General features: G+C 50.1%; 5 protein-coding genes across 5 annotated transcripts; 3 read left to right on the forward strand and 2 right to left on the reverse strand.

Annotated features, from left to right (window-relative positions):
- Nucleotides 1-2070: 2070 nt before the first annotated feature.
- ASPACDRAFT_50012 (inositol-pentakisphosphate 2-kinase) lies at nucleotides 2071-3182 on the forward strand (the record flags this gene model as incomplete). The annotated part of the gene is made up of 3 exons (XM_020202311.1): nucleotides 2071-2085; nucleotides 2167-2916; nucleotides 2979-3182. 3 exons carry the CDS (start codon nucleotides 2071-2073, stop codon nucleotides 3180-3182), a joined length of 969 nt encoding a protein of 322 aa, XP_020060402.1.
- Nucleotides 3183-5152: 1970 nt separating this feature from the next.
- Nucleotides 5153-6445, reverse strand: ASPACDRAFT_112347 (chitin deacetylase). Its single transcript, XM_020195637.1, has 4 exons — nucleotides 6194-6445; nucleotides 5798-6118; nucleotides 5327-5691; nucleotides 5153-5247 (listed from the first exon to the last, which is right to left on the reverse strand). The coding sequence occupies exons 2-4, from the start codon at nucleotides 6043-6045 to the stop codon at nucleotides 5195-5197; spliced, it is 666 nt and encodes a 221-aa protein (XP_020060403.1). The 5' UTR covers nucleotides 6046-6118; nucleotides 6194-6445; the 3' UTR covers nucleotides 5153-5194.
- Nucleotides 6446-6583: 138 nt separating this feature from the next.
- Nucleotides 6584-8147, forward strand: ASPACDRAFT_112348 (uncharacterized protein). Its single transcript, XM_020195638.1, has 4 exons — nucleotides 6584-6700; nucleotides 6880-7363; nucleotides 7480-7594; nucleotides 7740-8147. Exons 2-4 carry the CDS (start codon nucleotides 6914-6916, stop codon nucleotides 7943-7945), a joined length of 771 nt encoding a protein of 256 aa, XP_020060404.1. The 5' UTR covers nucleotides 6584-6700; nucleotides 6880-6913; the 3' UTR covers nucleotides 7946-8147.
- A 29-nt stretch (nucleotides 8148-8176) lies between these two features.
- On the reverse strand, nucleotides 8177-10799 carry ASPACDRAFT_112351 (uncharacterized protein). The gene is made up of 3 exons (XM_020195639.1): nucleotides 9371-10799; nucleotides 9035-9321; nucleotides 8177-8962 (listed from the first exon to the last, which is right to left on the reverse strand). Exons 1-3 carry the CDS (start codon nucleotides 10664-10666, stop codon nucleotides 8524-8526), a joined length of 2022 nt encoding a protein of 673 aa, XP_020060405.1. The 5' UTR covers nucleotides 10667-10799; the 3' UTR covers nucleotides 8177-8523.
- Nucleotides 10800-12420: 1621 nt separating this feature from the next.
- ASPACDRAFT_50014 (MDM34 family protein) lies at nucleotides 12421-14179 on the forward strand (the record flags this gene model as incomplete). The annotated part of the gene is made up of 2 exons (XM_020202312.1): nucleotides 12421-12725; nucleotides 12808-14179. The coding sequence occupies 2 exons, from the start codon at nucleotides 12421-12423 to the stop codon at nucleotides 14177-14179; spliced, it is 1677 nt and encodes a 558-aa protein (XP_020060406.1).
- Between the last annotated feature and the right edge of the window lie 621 nt (nucleotides 14180-14800).

Below are 14800 nucleotides of genomic sequence, written 5' to 3' on the forward strand. Positions count from 1 at the left end.
CCCGTTCCATTCATCGACATTAACATATCAACATTGACCTTGACAAGGACCATTCCCCCATTACATCCCTGACTGACTCCATCAGATATTCTCTCTTCTAGACCCGATGAGCGATTCTTAGTCCACCCGGTTCTAGCATTGTACATATATATGACGCGCATCGCCAGCCATGCACCGGTCTGTGGGTTGCCGCGAACAACTCATCAAAATCTCGTTTCCCACTCCGGAGGGAATCAATAATCATACGGTGCATCAATTAACCTGTATCTGTCCAAATTGAACACTTCTGGTCGGAGTTTACGGACCCGACTGGATAGACTAGCAATCCTTTCTTTGTGCGCCTTGACGAGTGTCTCTCTTACTTCGCCCGTCATCTTGTCATTCTCTCTGGTCTGTTCGCTCGCCATCAAAATTGAGGACCACTAGGTCTCACTACGGTGCATATCGTTGCATATGCAATGAACTATCCTGGGGCCGATACCAATGCCGAACGGGGCGATCATCCGGGAAAAAAAAGAAAGACAATCAAAAGCAAAAGTGACAAGAAGAGATCCCAATGGAGCTGCATGGAGAGTAAGGAACCGAAGCAAACAATTAGTCGAATTATTGATTGGCGAGAGCCTTTGGAGGCTTGTTGACAAGGGAAGACGTCTCGAATATGTCTCCAGGGTGAGTTGCACTTCACTTCCAGGATCAATATATGATGCCTCCAAAATCGATCCGTTGAGCTTTCAAATGAACCACGGTTCACCTCGCGTCTCTAAATCCTCGCCAACTCCTTATTTCGGTCGCTTCGTACCCCCACTGCACTATTGAGAATATATCGTGGACTATAACTAGCACTTTTCCTTCAATCTCCTTCTCTGCTCCTCTTTCTCTGAATTACTTTGACTCTGGTGGGTTTGCCTACTACTCTACTCGGGTCTGACGCAGCCTCGTTGGCCGACCGGTTCAATCGACCATTCATTCCTCCACTAGCTCAGCCCGATAGATCAACGTTAGCCGTCCCTGGAGTATATTGCTCGCAGGAGTTAGCAGAGAACTAGGCAGGTTTCGTGACATTGTCGACCAATCTATTGAATACGAATCACCTCCTGCTATCCATTTTTGACCGCCTATCGCCAGCTATTGTGCAGCAACCAAGGCAGCACGGGTTTCCTACCGACGTCCGTGTGCCCGACGCCCTGCGCTCAGCTGGGTTTACCGGTGCTGTGATAGTTCAATATCTCCTCTCCTCGAAACTAGTTGCTTCTATCACCATTGCCAAGTATTGGTGGCCGGGTCGCGCTTGGTGTCAGCAGATCCGCACTCCCTGAATTCAACCTCAAGGCTGATCAAGGAATTGCAAGCTTAGTGTTTCCGCCTAACAGGAAGTCTGACCGCCACGGTGGCTGATGCGATTCACAAGGCTCAGGTCCTAGATCTACAAAGTACTAATTAATTGCCCTTGCACTAAACGAAATCGGACTGGGGGCTTTCCATGAATATTTGGAGTGGCTCATTCCTTCACGGACGAATCAACGAGCAGAGGCTTACTTCCAGGCAAGATCACCTGAGCCTGATTTGAAGCGATCAGATCTCATTTTCAGCAGCTTATTCACCATCGCCTGCACATCAATTGGCTGGGTTTAACGAGGCTCAGTACTTACACAAGGACGTGAGAGCCTAGAGACAAGCGATTATTGCACTAGTTCATAGATCAGCTATTCCTGTCTGCCCACGTTATTTGACTTGCTGCCGGATCGAACATTCGTACAGCAGGGTTTGGGAAGGTCTCTTGCCCTTTTGAGAGATCGGCATTCTCATACATCGCAGCCTGCTCTTCTTAAACCTTAACTGCTACATATCTTCGCCTGCGCCCTACGCACTTTTTCTTGCTCGAAGGAACTACTTCGACCACGTGACTCTATACATCGGAGCTGAACATCCCCCCTTGGTCTTTCGCTATCATCTTAAAGTGCGTTGTAGGAAGTCCGAGGAACTTTTTACTTGTATGAATATGAGTTCCTGCTTGATTCATCATTTTTGACCACAGATTCCGTGAGCCCTCAACAAATGCCAAAGCCCAATATGTTGGAGCTCCCGGTAGGGGCCGAGCTCGTCTATCTTGCTGAAGGGGGCGCCAATATCATCTATCGCATCCTCTTTTCTACCCAAAATCTTGAGGGACGAAATCCTAAAGATATCCCGATAACCGTGTCTTCCAACCTGCCATCAGGCGTAACGGATCGTTATAGTATACCCGCCAGCTTCAAAGGAAAGCTGCTCCGTCTTCGGAAAGACACAAGCTCAGGAATCCCCTATGAAGAGATTGCACGAAACTTCGACCAATGCATTCGACCTCTTTTCAAACCAGAAGAGCTCGTCGATCAGGAACTTGTCTGTCTTCCCAGAGGACTAGTTCAACTATGCAATGAGCAGCTTCTAGCGGCGGAGCAAATCGGGTTGCGTCCCAGAAGACGACAAGGCGTATATCTCTCTACGACAGAGACATTCGGGCTTCTGATAACTGACATGACCACATTCGCTAGTCCTGGGACCACGTTATCCGAGTTGAAGCCTAAGTGGCTCGCCCAATCTCCGTCAGCCCCAGCTAACTCTCGACGGTGTCGGACATGCGCACTCCGCGAAATGAAGAATCACAAGGCGCGCAAAATCGGCAAGTCTGAAGAAACATCATTCTGTCCGTTGGACTTGGTGAGCGACAGATTCGAGAATGTTCTCCGAGCGGCCCGGTTCGTCAAGGGATGCAAGGATCGGGTCCGGCTGGCAAAGGTACTCTATCGGAATAGTACCCTGCAGAGACTCCTAGCACACCAGAAGAGCATGTGCGATGTGGGGCTCCATGGTCCTCCTGTCACCTCGGTCGAAAAATCGCTCGGGATGACTCTCCGTGACTGTACAATGTTTATCAGGGTGTGTTTTTCTGCTTTTCCTGGGGCTGGACTGCCACACCTACTAAGCTGATCTCGATGCAGATTCCGAAAGATGAGACCAGTCGGATCGAAGTACGCCTCGGAGACCTAGATCTCAAGACTGGGGCGGGAGGCAAGGCGAAGTATTGGCTTGATTTGGAACATCGCCTGATTGACGAGGGCTGGTACATGGGAGCGAGTAGCAGTGTATCTGAGAATGAGTGTGCACTACAAGGCCCACGCAATCACTCTCAACCGTCGATATGAGTTGGACAGCAATTGCTTGATCAAGCTTCATCCACTACGAGTCCAGGTCTACGTCGGCACCGGGCTGGGGCCCGTAGAACCCATTTTACGGGCCGATACAGCATCGGATTCATTACCTATAACTCACGATGAAACGGCCTTTAAACCCCCATCATGGCTCCTCTAAATTAGTAAAGTATCGTTCTGTTTACCAGCCTCTACAGAACTTGTCTCTCGGGGAGTAGGCCCGATGTGTCTATGTTTGATGCTGAGCATGTAATGGCGTTCTTTGCGTGTACACTAATCAATCAGGCACAACTCAGATTGTATTGTTGTTTAGTCTAATTATCCTAAGAACTACATCATCCTCTGGTCGAAATGACCACTATATGTCGCACATATTGAATAGATGCAGCTATGTTTCTCAACCTACTGGATGATCTATGACCATCTTCAAGACAAAGTAGCCACCAGGTTACCAACCCTCAATCTCCCGTGGAGAAGGATGTCATGATGTCATCCTACACCTAGGAATATTGGATGTCAACAATAATCGCTACGATTCCAAGGCCAAACCACAGACCGACGACCGATAAGCAAAAACTTATGGTTTAGAGCTTCAATCCCCACCCAACACAATCTTTTTGCCTTTTTTTTTTCTGTTTTCGCAAGATACCTCACCAGCGGAGCTGCCATCGCCAATCATCTTAGCGAGAGTTCAGTTCTTAGATCTTTGCAATCCTCTCATCCTCCGATCCCTCCCCAACCATAAATGCAAACGACCATGACAGACCTCACCCCTGACGTCACGATCTGAACTTCATCTACTGAGTCGATAGCAGCACAACCACTTTGACCACTCAGCGGTTTAAAAAGTACTCGTCACTCTCAGTCCCTCGTCCCCGAAAGTATTCCCCAGCCATCATGCCTTAATTATCTTTCCGCGTTTCTGCACACTACTCCTCACCTCATACAATTCTTCCCAGCATTTAGCGATACATACATACATATAAAGTACACCTACAGTTATACATCCATACATCTATACTCACATACATACATACATACATACATACATACATACATACATAGATCCATACATCCATGCATACACACACATGCATACACACACATGCATACACACATAAACACCTGTTCCATCAATAACCCCCGTTCAACCAAATCCACAATATGACCGGCATCGCGACGAAGATCAAGCAATCCTTCCAGCGGGCAATGAAGCCTTTCCGCTCCACCCAATGGCGGGGCTTGATGGCAGCCAAGGACAAGGAAGACGATCTCGACGCGCAGTACAACTTCCCTCCCGGACGGAGGGCCGGTCAGGGGGGGTCGAGATGACTTCATATGGAATCAAACCCAACTCAACCCAGTTGCGTGAACCCTCCTCCCGCCCAACCTGGCATGCAGTATGCTTGGCATGGAGGCAGCTGCTAACAGACCTGGCTCTTGCAGTGCATCGATAAAGTCATATACTTATTCGAGTTTTCGTCATCAAAAGTTTGAAGTCGGTTCCTGTGATAACTTATAACTGTACATTTAAAAGTTCAAACTAGATGTCTACAAGACAAAGCTACAGGTAGCTATTCCAGTACTTTCCCGTAGGGGGGCATGATTCCACCGTACATGACCCCCTCTCGTATGTCCTGGTCTGCTGGTGGGTCTGAATGCGCGCGTGCAATGTCGTTTCTCTGGGGTACTCATGTAAAAGAGTCAAGAGTTAGGAGCCAACTGAAAATCTATATCAAAAACTAGCTCTACAAACAATAAAGGGATGATGAAGGCAATTTCATCCCGAGACAGTCCAATATCCTGTTTTCTTGAAGGCGCAGCCTAACCGGCTCTAATCCTTTAAGGCTTCCTCTCAGTTCCCGACATTCCCACTGCGATATACCTTATTATGGAACCAAATACTCAACACAGCATGAAGACTAAAACATGCATTACAAAACGGAACTAAGTAATGAAATGCAGCCAAATGGGCGTCCACAAACTGCCTTGATCTGCTCGTGGCATTAACGATACCAATTATACTCCGAGTCTCCCAAGCATTCTCCCACCGGGACAGCTAAGGCCAGCACCCGTGACATTAGCATTTGCTGCAGCAAAGCAAAGCAAAGTACTAACTAGAGCTATATGTTACTTACGAATGAGCCCCCTGGCCACAATCTCATCCAGCATCGCTCGGGTCAACGTTGCCACGGTCTGCTCATGGGTGTCGTGGGCTAACACCACCGAACCCCCGGCATTCAAAGCTTCCAGGAATCTCGTGAAGCTCCTCGGGATCAAGTCTGGATGGTCGTGCTCATAGTCCTTGGTATCCACGCTTGTGCTGATTACATGGTATCCCAGGTCGCCCATCGCGGCGAGGACTTCTCCATTGATGGCAAGATAGGGCGGTCTCATGTACGTCGGAACCACGCCGAGAATGTCGTATAATGCTGCCTCCAGCCGGCGCATTTGCTCGACGACCTCGCCGTATGATAAAGCGGACAGACGAGCGTGATCGTACCTGAGTTTCACATCTGTTATTCAGTCTTTGCTTTCTCGGTATTCCTGTCTTGTTGCAATGGGGATGCTGTTGCGCAAAGGGAAAAAAGACAAGGTTTCTTGCTTACGTGTGAGAACCAATCTGGTGTCCCTCGTTCAGGGTCCGGACCAGGATGTCGTGGTGGCTGGAGAGTTGGTAGCCATTGACGAAGAAGGTGGAGCGCGCGCTGTACTCGCTGAGGAGGTCGAGAAGCTGCGGAGTATAGATGCCTGGTCCGTCATCGAAGGTGAGGGCCACGGTGCCGGGGACCGCACAATGAGTGATGACTGCTCCGTAAAGTACATCTCGTGCTGTCTCATTCGAGGCCAGGCACATTTTAAAGAGAATTGTGGTTAGAATGTAGAAGAAGAAGAAGAAGAAGAAGAAGAGAAAGGGTGACTTCGTAGTCCTAAAAATGAGCGACATAATTGAGATCAGTAAGAATGCGATGGAATTATCCAGGTGACGGGTTCACTAAACTCACCAGAGAGAAGAAGAGAGCACTTGGCTTCCTTTGAGCAGATTATCGTTCACTGTGGTTGTCGTGAGCTGCCAAAAAGTTGGGAAGGAGCTATACAAAGCTCCCCGGCCAAAGAGCGGGCCATACGAAAAAGGAAAGGCAGGCTTGCATCATGGATAATAATGGATTCCCTACGGAAGTTACTCCGACAAATATAATATATGAAATGTATAGAAGAATAGGATTGTGGGATAATCATAAAGACCTCATGGTGTTGATTATTGGTAAGTTATGAATGAGTGCTTCGTACAAAGGTATAAGTTAGTAGTTGCGGACAAATGATGTCATCCTGCATCCGAAAACAATGGACTTCAACAACGATGGCCCGCGAGCTTCATCGAGAAAATGCAACCGCAGACTTATTTGTACAGATTATTAGACATGATACCCCACCGACACGAGCTCAATCTTGTCATCCTGAATCAGCCTTACCCAATCGGCCCAGAACCCCAGAGACCATGTCATTCATTGGTAAGTTCGTACCTGAACAAATGACGCTATCCACGAGCCTATCTCCGCAATTCCGCGCGAATACGAGATCCCGTCGGAGCTCGACTCCGTAATCCTCATACTGTAAACCCGGCACAACTATAAGAACGGCACCACATTTTCAAAAAAGAGGAGAGCGCAAACTGACCCTAGCTTTCCAGTCCATCCATCGAAGACCTGTGTATATACTACACAATGGCTTTGCCCCGACACCTCCTCCGCCGCTGCACCCCCGCAGTGCGCTTCACCCTCCCCCGCACCGCGACCACCAACTCGTTGTTGACTCCAGCAACCACAATCCGACTGTCCTCGTCCTCTTCCTCTACCCCAGCTAGAAGGCCCAGCGCACAATCCCTCCTCTCTCTTGCTCAGAACCGCCGCACGATCTACCAACTGGGCCGCAACCACTCCGTCCCCGACGCCCAGATCGAGGAGCTCGTGCAGCAAGCCATCCTACACGTCCCAAGTGCCTTCAACACGCAATCCACCCGCCTGGTCGTCGTCCTGCACAGGGAGCACGAGCGGCTGTGGGACCTCGTGATCGGTGTGTTCCAGAACCTGGTCAAGACGGGCGCGGTGCCCGACCAAGTGTGGAAGAATCAAACCTTGCCCAAGCTGGAGGGGTTCAAAGCTGCGGTTGGGACGGTGAGTCCAAGTTCCTGTTCGCACCTTCTCCCGTTCCCATCCCTCGCCCTCTCTATCTGCTCTTGGTTTGGAGTGAGCTGAAGTGAGAGCGTTCCTGACTTTTTTTCTGTGAATAGGTCCTCTTCTACGAAGATCCGGCGCACATCAAGCCATTTTCCGAGAAGTTTGCGCTCTACAAAGATCAGTTTGAACCATGGGCCCAACATTCGAATGCTATGCATCAGTATTTCTGTGAGTTTCTTTTTCCTGTGTCCTCTGTTTTCCTGCTTTGACACCCCCCACCCCCTTTCTGTTCCCTGTGCGCTGCTGTTGCGGCACTAAAGGGTAGCTCGTGACTCGACGGGCCGGCCGGCTGACTTTCGGTGACTTCGTCTAGTGTGGACTGGTCTAGAGGCTCTGGGGTTCGGCGCCAACCTGCAGCACTATAATCCCCTGATCGATGCCCCGGTGGCGGAGGCGTGGAATGTGCCTAAGGAGTGGAAGCTGAGTGCACAGTTGGTGTTTGGCAGCCCCGAGGGAGCACCGGGGCCGAAAGAGCAGAAGCCTGTCGACGAGAGGTTTAAGATCTATGGAAAATTGTAAATGGTCGGGGATATCATGGTGGCGTACAACCGGAAAGGGGGACATACTGTACGGTAGGACTTGGTTCCCGTAATAGAGTAGATGGATGTAGAGTATAGAATAGATAGATATATGGGTTTAGATCCTCGAATCTACAAAGCTTAGGAATATTTCGAGGGTTAGCTAATACGAATGGTCTTATAAGTAGAACATGACTTGTGCGCTCTACGGGTATTCAGGCAGCTGTTGGTTGCGCCTAACACCCGGTCAGCAAGTCGCAACATGGTATATGGCAAAGAACCTCAACTTGACCAACAGATTAGGAGCGTGCTCTAGATATCACCGCGTTGTTACTTCCTAAATCTAGCCGCTCAAGCCTGTAAGTCCAGCCTTGATCCTTTTAGATGTCACGTCTCATACTTATAATTCCAGCCAAACCGCATGATCGGTTCAACGATGCCAAGTGGTATATTCTAACCCAAAGAACTGATGCCGCTTATAACGCCCCCGCCATGTAAATATGTTATCATGCAGAAGGAAACAAAACCGTAAAATAAAACCTCCGGCGCCCTCGCAAAGCGGAACAACAAAACCAGAAATCAGAAAAAGTCCTGCTCATCCAGCCACTGCGAGTCAATCGCGTAGGCGACCAGATCCGCAGCACAGCACATGTCTTCATGTCCGTGTTCGAGGTCGAGCAGCTCCAGCACGGCGGTCAGTCTCTTCTCGAGTGTCTGTTTCAGGTCCGAGACACTATCAGCGTGAATATGGGTCACCGTCGGCGGCGTTTGTGGTTTTAGCGTGTTCTTCTTGGATGTGGCGGTCGGTCTGAGGCCCTTGTTGGGTGAGCATGGGGCCAGGGGTTGACGGGGTGCTGGGAGCGAGGGGATTTCAGGTTTTCTGTTCTTGAGGAGGGACTGGAGGAGAAAGAGGAGCCAGACGAGGTTGGTTCGAGGGGCGTACTCGGCCCAGATACCCGTGATGTCGGGGCATTTTTCGGTCTTGAGGGGATTGCCGTGATAGAGCTGGGCGCGCATGCTGAAGGTCAAGATAGTCAACTAATCGTGAACTTGTGATGAAGACGTGCAAGTTTTTTTCGGTGCTACTCACTATCGGTATGTGTTTCTGAGCATGATCTCATCCTCATCCCGTCCGATTGCATCGAAGATTTGTTTCTTGTCGAGGTCTGACGAGGCAATCTCAAATTCCTCGGCCGCCTCGCTGAGGTGCAATTTTGCGCGAGACAAAGAATAGTCGATGATGGTCGTCTCGAGGGAGCTGAGTCCGAAGCCACTTTTGTACGACTGATCCATGATCTTCTTGTTTGTGGGTGGATCCATGCACCCCCCTGGCCGAGTACTTCGAATACAGACGTTGCCTAAATGTAGGTCGCGGTGCTATTGGATGTCAGACTCGATCATATTTGGCGGAAGATCAAAAGCTTACCTCGAACAATGCATATTCCTCCGCCCGAGCAAGCGCCATTGCCACTCCCCAGAAGATATCGTAAATCTGGAAGATAGAAGTCCAAGCGAACTTCTCCAGTTCACAGCCAGCATCATCCATTTCCACAATAGCCCACAGCTGCGAATCGGGGTAGGCTCGTTTACTGGATGGGTTCGGGTTCCAGCAGTCGTCCTTAGTCTTCTTGTAGTGGTCCCAGGCTTTCTGGAACGAATCAGGGAACCGGCCCTGAACCACATGGATTTCTCTGAAGCGAGCAAATCCAGGGATCGGATCCAGATACTTAAGCATCTTTACTTCGGACACGATCTCATCAATGCTGGTGAACTTCTTCGAGCCTGGCCCACTCTGAGCCCGCAGGGGCACAACCTTGAACACCCCGTCGCCATAGGCCTTCAGGCGCGCGAGCTTGGATCTGGACATCTCCTTCTTGCACACCTCCTCCCGTAATCGAAGCTTGTAGACCTCTCCATATGACCCCTCAGCAATCTTGACCACCTCTAACAGGTTCCCCGCCCGGCCAGCCCACGAGTCAAACTTCTGGACACTCTGCGCCGCAGCCACAGACAGCGCCTCATTCAAGATAGGGCGAACATATTCATTGGCCTTCTCATCCGTAACACAACCAGACGACACCCGGGCCACTGGCTTGTCCTTGTTCCTTCGCGATGCCCTCGTCTCAGGTTCTGCGGAAGCTTCGCACGTCTTGTTCCGTCGTCGGGTCCTCTCTGCCGGGATCTTAGGACAGATTCGGACTTCCACCATCATATCGTACCGTGGCTTCGCTATTTGGCGGGTATCTGTCTCCGGTGTGTCGGTGACTTTCAGTTGGACTTGCGTGTGTTCGTCGTTTCCCGGCTCATCTTGTGATTTCGAGGTTCGGCCGGACCGATTCCCCCCAGATGTAAACTTCACCCCCTTCTCTTCAACTGCCTGCATGACCTCATATCTGTCCTCTAAGGTCGTCTTCTTCTTCCTTTCAGCTTTCTCCTTCCTCGTCAGATCTATAAGTGTGCTCTTCTCCTCAATCGCCACCTCCGCTAGTTTCACCCGCACATCTTCCACCGCATCCTCGCCGCTCTCTTTCTCGTGCTTACTGGGTTCTAACCACTCCGGAGCCTTGGCGGGGCTTCGCTGATCGAGCACAGCCCTCGGGGCATCTGCCCTCCTCTTTCCGTACACTTTTCTCTGAGCGACGGTGCGGGTTCTGGTTGCCACTCGGGGCATCCATTGCTGTTGGTCACCGTTCGCAGCGACCGGGGAGGAAGGCGGAAACATGGCGGCTTCAGTGTGCTTCGCTGGTAGAAGGGATACTTTTCGATGATGGTCGGTGGGCTAGCTGCCCGCTAATGTGAGGGACGCTGGGGGATTATCGCTTGCGTTGTTGCGAAAAGAGACAGCTGCAGCGGTACTAGCATGCCGCGGAGGTAGCTTATTGTTCTCTTACCGCTTTAGGCTTAGCTAGTCGTTGCTGAGGAGAAGGAAAAACAGCGGATCATGTAAGCGGACCTGGCATTCATAGTCTCATACTCACTAAAGTCAGAAAAGGAGGTAAATAGGAAATGAATATAAGGGGTTACGAGCAGAGAAAGGAGAGCGGTCATCTCGAAAGTATAGATAGAGAAGAGGTTTGTTTGCAATGTGCATTTGTTCGATGATGAAATCTCTCAGTACAATACAAATATCAATGTGTCTAAAGTTCTTTGTGTGTTAATATATAAAAGAGAACTAATTACTGCATGAAATAATAAAACCGTCTATGGGCTTGATTTCAAGCTCCATTTCTAAACAAGAGCAACTACGGAGTACACCATGTTTAATGTCTAGCAAGAAAAAGGGTAGGCTGAATTGTAGGTCAAAGTGCGAATGTTGCCTACCTCAGCATGTAAGCCAGCGGGCAGGAATTAGAACCCGTCGGGCAACCTCCATACAAACCTTGAACTGGATCTGAAGCATTACGGAGTACGGTCCACGGTCCAGTCTGAAGGTTCCTCTTCGGGCACTGTAAAGTGGCGGGGCATTTTCAGCACCGTGTTTTGAGACAGTAAGGATATCAATGAATCTAACACCCGTACTACGTACTCTGTAAATAGCATTGACACGGGCTAGCCGGGAGGTTTCACAGGGACGGGTGGACCGGGAATGAGGAAAAATTCCCACTCTGTTTTCCAGCACGGGCCTTTCATTTGGAATGTGAAGATCCAGTCAGGAGAAGCGGGAATAAGGATGGATTGATGCAAAGGATGCACGGATGGAAGGAAGGAGAGGTCAGCAGATAAATGAATTAGTTCTGTGAACTTCGTCCTCCAGTAGTTAGAAAAAGAGTCAGCAGGATTCATTCGTTCATAAAACTACATTGAACATAGCAATTGAGTCTTCGGAGCAGAACGGAAGAAAGAAACTAAAAGCCGACGGTGAGTGACGTTATCCCTTCCCCTTTTGGTCGGCGAGCTTTTTTTCTCTTGCTTCTTCATAGACACAAGACACCACACAGCGCTGCGATCGCAAACACTGCTGCTGGGTCGCATCAGGTCAAAACCTCCAGGGATGTAAGATCAATATCATTCTCATATTTGAAATGCAAGTAAACATAGAACGGGAAGCTATAACGAGAGCTACAAAGGTCCGTCGCGTCGATCACGCGAGCGCCGCAGGATTACCGGATTGGGCCAGCAAACCCTCGGGAAATGTTCGCCGCTCGTTTTTTTTACCCTTCAATCCGCCATCCATTTTTATTCAGTCTCCTCCCATTCACGGTCGGCTTATCGGCGCATCGACCCATTTCCTCCACCACCACCAATATTTGCTCCCCCTTCTCCATCACTCTGCTCCTTCCCCTCCTTACCCCGACCTCTTGTCGCTCCCCTCCTTGTAATGGGCCAATAAATAGGCTTTTCCAAACCTCTTCACCCTGTCTGAGTTCAGTATCTCAGTATTCCTTCCCCATGTCGGCAAGTTCGACTTAATAAAACAAAGTGACTCCATCCTTTCGATGAGCGACGATGGCGTTCAACTTCAACTGGTCGCCGCTTATGGCGGACGCGAGTTTCTATACTCGTGCCCAAGATCTGTTGACTGCCGCATTGAATAAATCTCCCAAACCGCCCATCATTGTGGACGACATCATCGTGACTGAATTGAATCTCGGTTCCATCCCTCCCGAACTGGAGATTCTGGAGATTGGGGATCTGGCGGAGGATCGATTTCGGGGCATCTTCAAGATGTCATACACCGGAGACGCCTTTCTCACCCTTAAGACGCGAGTACAGGCGAATCCTCTCAACACCTATCTTCTCACCCGACCGTCGTTCGCGACTCCCATGCCCGTCGCCGCAGCGTGAGTGTGACTCTTATAAGCGCACCCTTTTCTCGCGCACCCTGGAGATCTATTGCTAATAGCCTCACTCGCTGCATTACAGAACTCCTCTCACCATACCTTTGCAAATCACCCTCTCCGATTTCAAACTTTCCGGCTTCGTCATATTAGTTTTCTCCAAGCAGAAAGGAATCACTGTTGTCTTCCGGAATGATCCACTCGAATCCCTCAAAGTTTCCTCAACTTTCGATTCTATTCCCTTTGTGCGCGACTTCTTGCAACGAGAGATAGAGGCACAGCTTCGGATTCTGTTCATGGACGAACTACCCGCTATTATCCACCGCCTATCCCTTCGACTCTGGGTCCCGGAATATCGCGCTGGTGAGGATCTTCAGAATGAAGCTGCGGACACTGCAGGCGAAGGTCCAGGCCAAGATCCCTTGGCAAGCCCGCCACAAGATCCTGTCGATGCGTCCGGAAACGCTTTGGATGAATCGGAAATCGCCTCTCTTTCCCTCGATTCTACCGTTGAGACCCACTCTCTATTCTCCCAAAAGAACCTTCTCCGACTCGCTGCACTTACGGATTCCCAGCGGACGCTATCGCTTTTCACTCCATCTATTCAGGAAGTTGTATATCGCGCGTGGACTTCACCTTCCGATTCGGGCGATCTTTCTGGAGGCGTGACGTCACCTCTTAGCTCAGTCCTCTCTAGGAGCCATTCGCAGATTGGGGGCCTGTCCTCCTCCTTCCAGGATACGGCTAGCATGGTATCTGCGCAAAGCCGGTCCTCTGTGGCCACGCACACTTTCAGCAGCTACGGGTTGAATCTGGGTTCAGGACGTCATTCGAAATCCAACGCGAGAAAGCGGAAGAAGCGCGTCGTTGATTTGCGTCGCCCGAAGGCGACAGATGATGCTGTCAGCGTAAGTGGTGAGAGTACCTATACGGAGACTACGAGCGCCGCATCGGTTTACTCAGCTCCTCTACCTGTGGTGAGCGAGCAGATCGATGATCCAGTGACGCCCCCGCTTTCGCCAAGCAGCGACCTTCATCTTCCGACAATCCCCGAACGACATCGTGCCAGTCTATCCAGACCTGCTATGCCACGGCGTAATCTCGCAACTGAAATGTTGCGGGACGTCGGCGAATCATCATCCTCTGCGGCTCCTCGTCATCCTGCAGCCGTTGACGTGGATACCACCCCTCGGAGTTCTATGCATCTTCACATGTCCTCTCGCCGGGAGAGCGAGAAGCAGCAAGAAGCAGGTGTCACCCGCAACTTACCTGCGACGGCCCTCCCGTTCACAGATTCCAAATCAGCCTCTAGCGTGGTGGATCAAGCGCTGGTCGAAAGACTCGCAGGGGAAATTGCTCGCCGCATGCGCGATGAGAAGCTGACCCCTGGTGGCAATTGCAGTGCCTTTTGGGATCGTCTAAGTCATGAAGATGCTCCTCCGGCGTATGGTCAATGATCATACTTCTCCACTCACTTTCACCTTTCTCTCCTCTTATCAGGATTGCTACTGTGTCCAGTGCAGTCCTCAAGGCTCCAGGTCCAGGAGCCATTTATGACCGCTACGACATTGATTTTAATCTTTCCGCTCTGCTTATTATATTGGATTCTGATCATCTCGCGGGGTGAATCTTGGAGCGGGTGCTAGAACTTGTATATTGATTGGGCTGTATCCATAAAAGAATCGGGCGTGTATCATGTGGGTTTTTTTCTGTGCAATTTGTGCTTCTGTGAGCGGCATTCCAAGGATACCACCTCGCTCGCTGACCGACTCTCTTTGACATTGTAAATATTTCTCTCATTTCCCTCTCTTCTTCGCCTTGGTTCCTATCAGTATCAGTGTTGTTGCAGGTGAACCAAGTCTCAGGGATTGGCCCCGCAATTGAGGATAAACATCCTAGCAACCAGGAATTCTACTACTTCTGTACTGTTGCTTACTTGCAAATTGACCGTAAGCGTAAAAGTATGAGTAAAATACACATCTAGAAGGTCTTATGTTGTCAAAACTGGCGTTGAAGGCCGAGGGCGGCTCCACCAGCCGAACTCGGCAGCCTCCGATTGCGACAAACGTCAACCGACC

Source organism: Aspergillus aculeatus (genome assembly GCF_001890905.1).
Source record: "Aspergillus aculeatus ATCC 16872 unplaced genomic scaffold ASPACscaffold_2, whole genome shotgun sequence".
NCBI classification, from domain to species: Eukaryota; Fungi; Ascomycota; class Eurotiomycetes; order Eurotiales; family Aspergillaceae; genus Aspergillus; species Aspergillus aculeatus.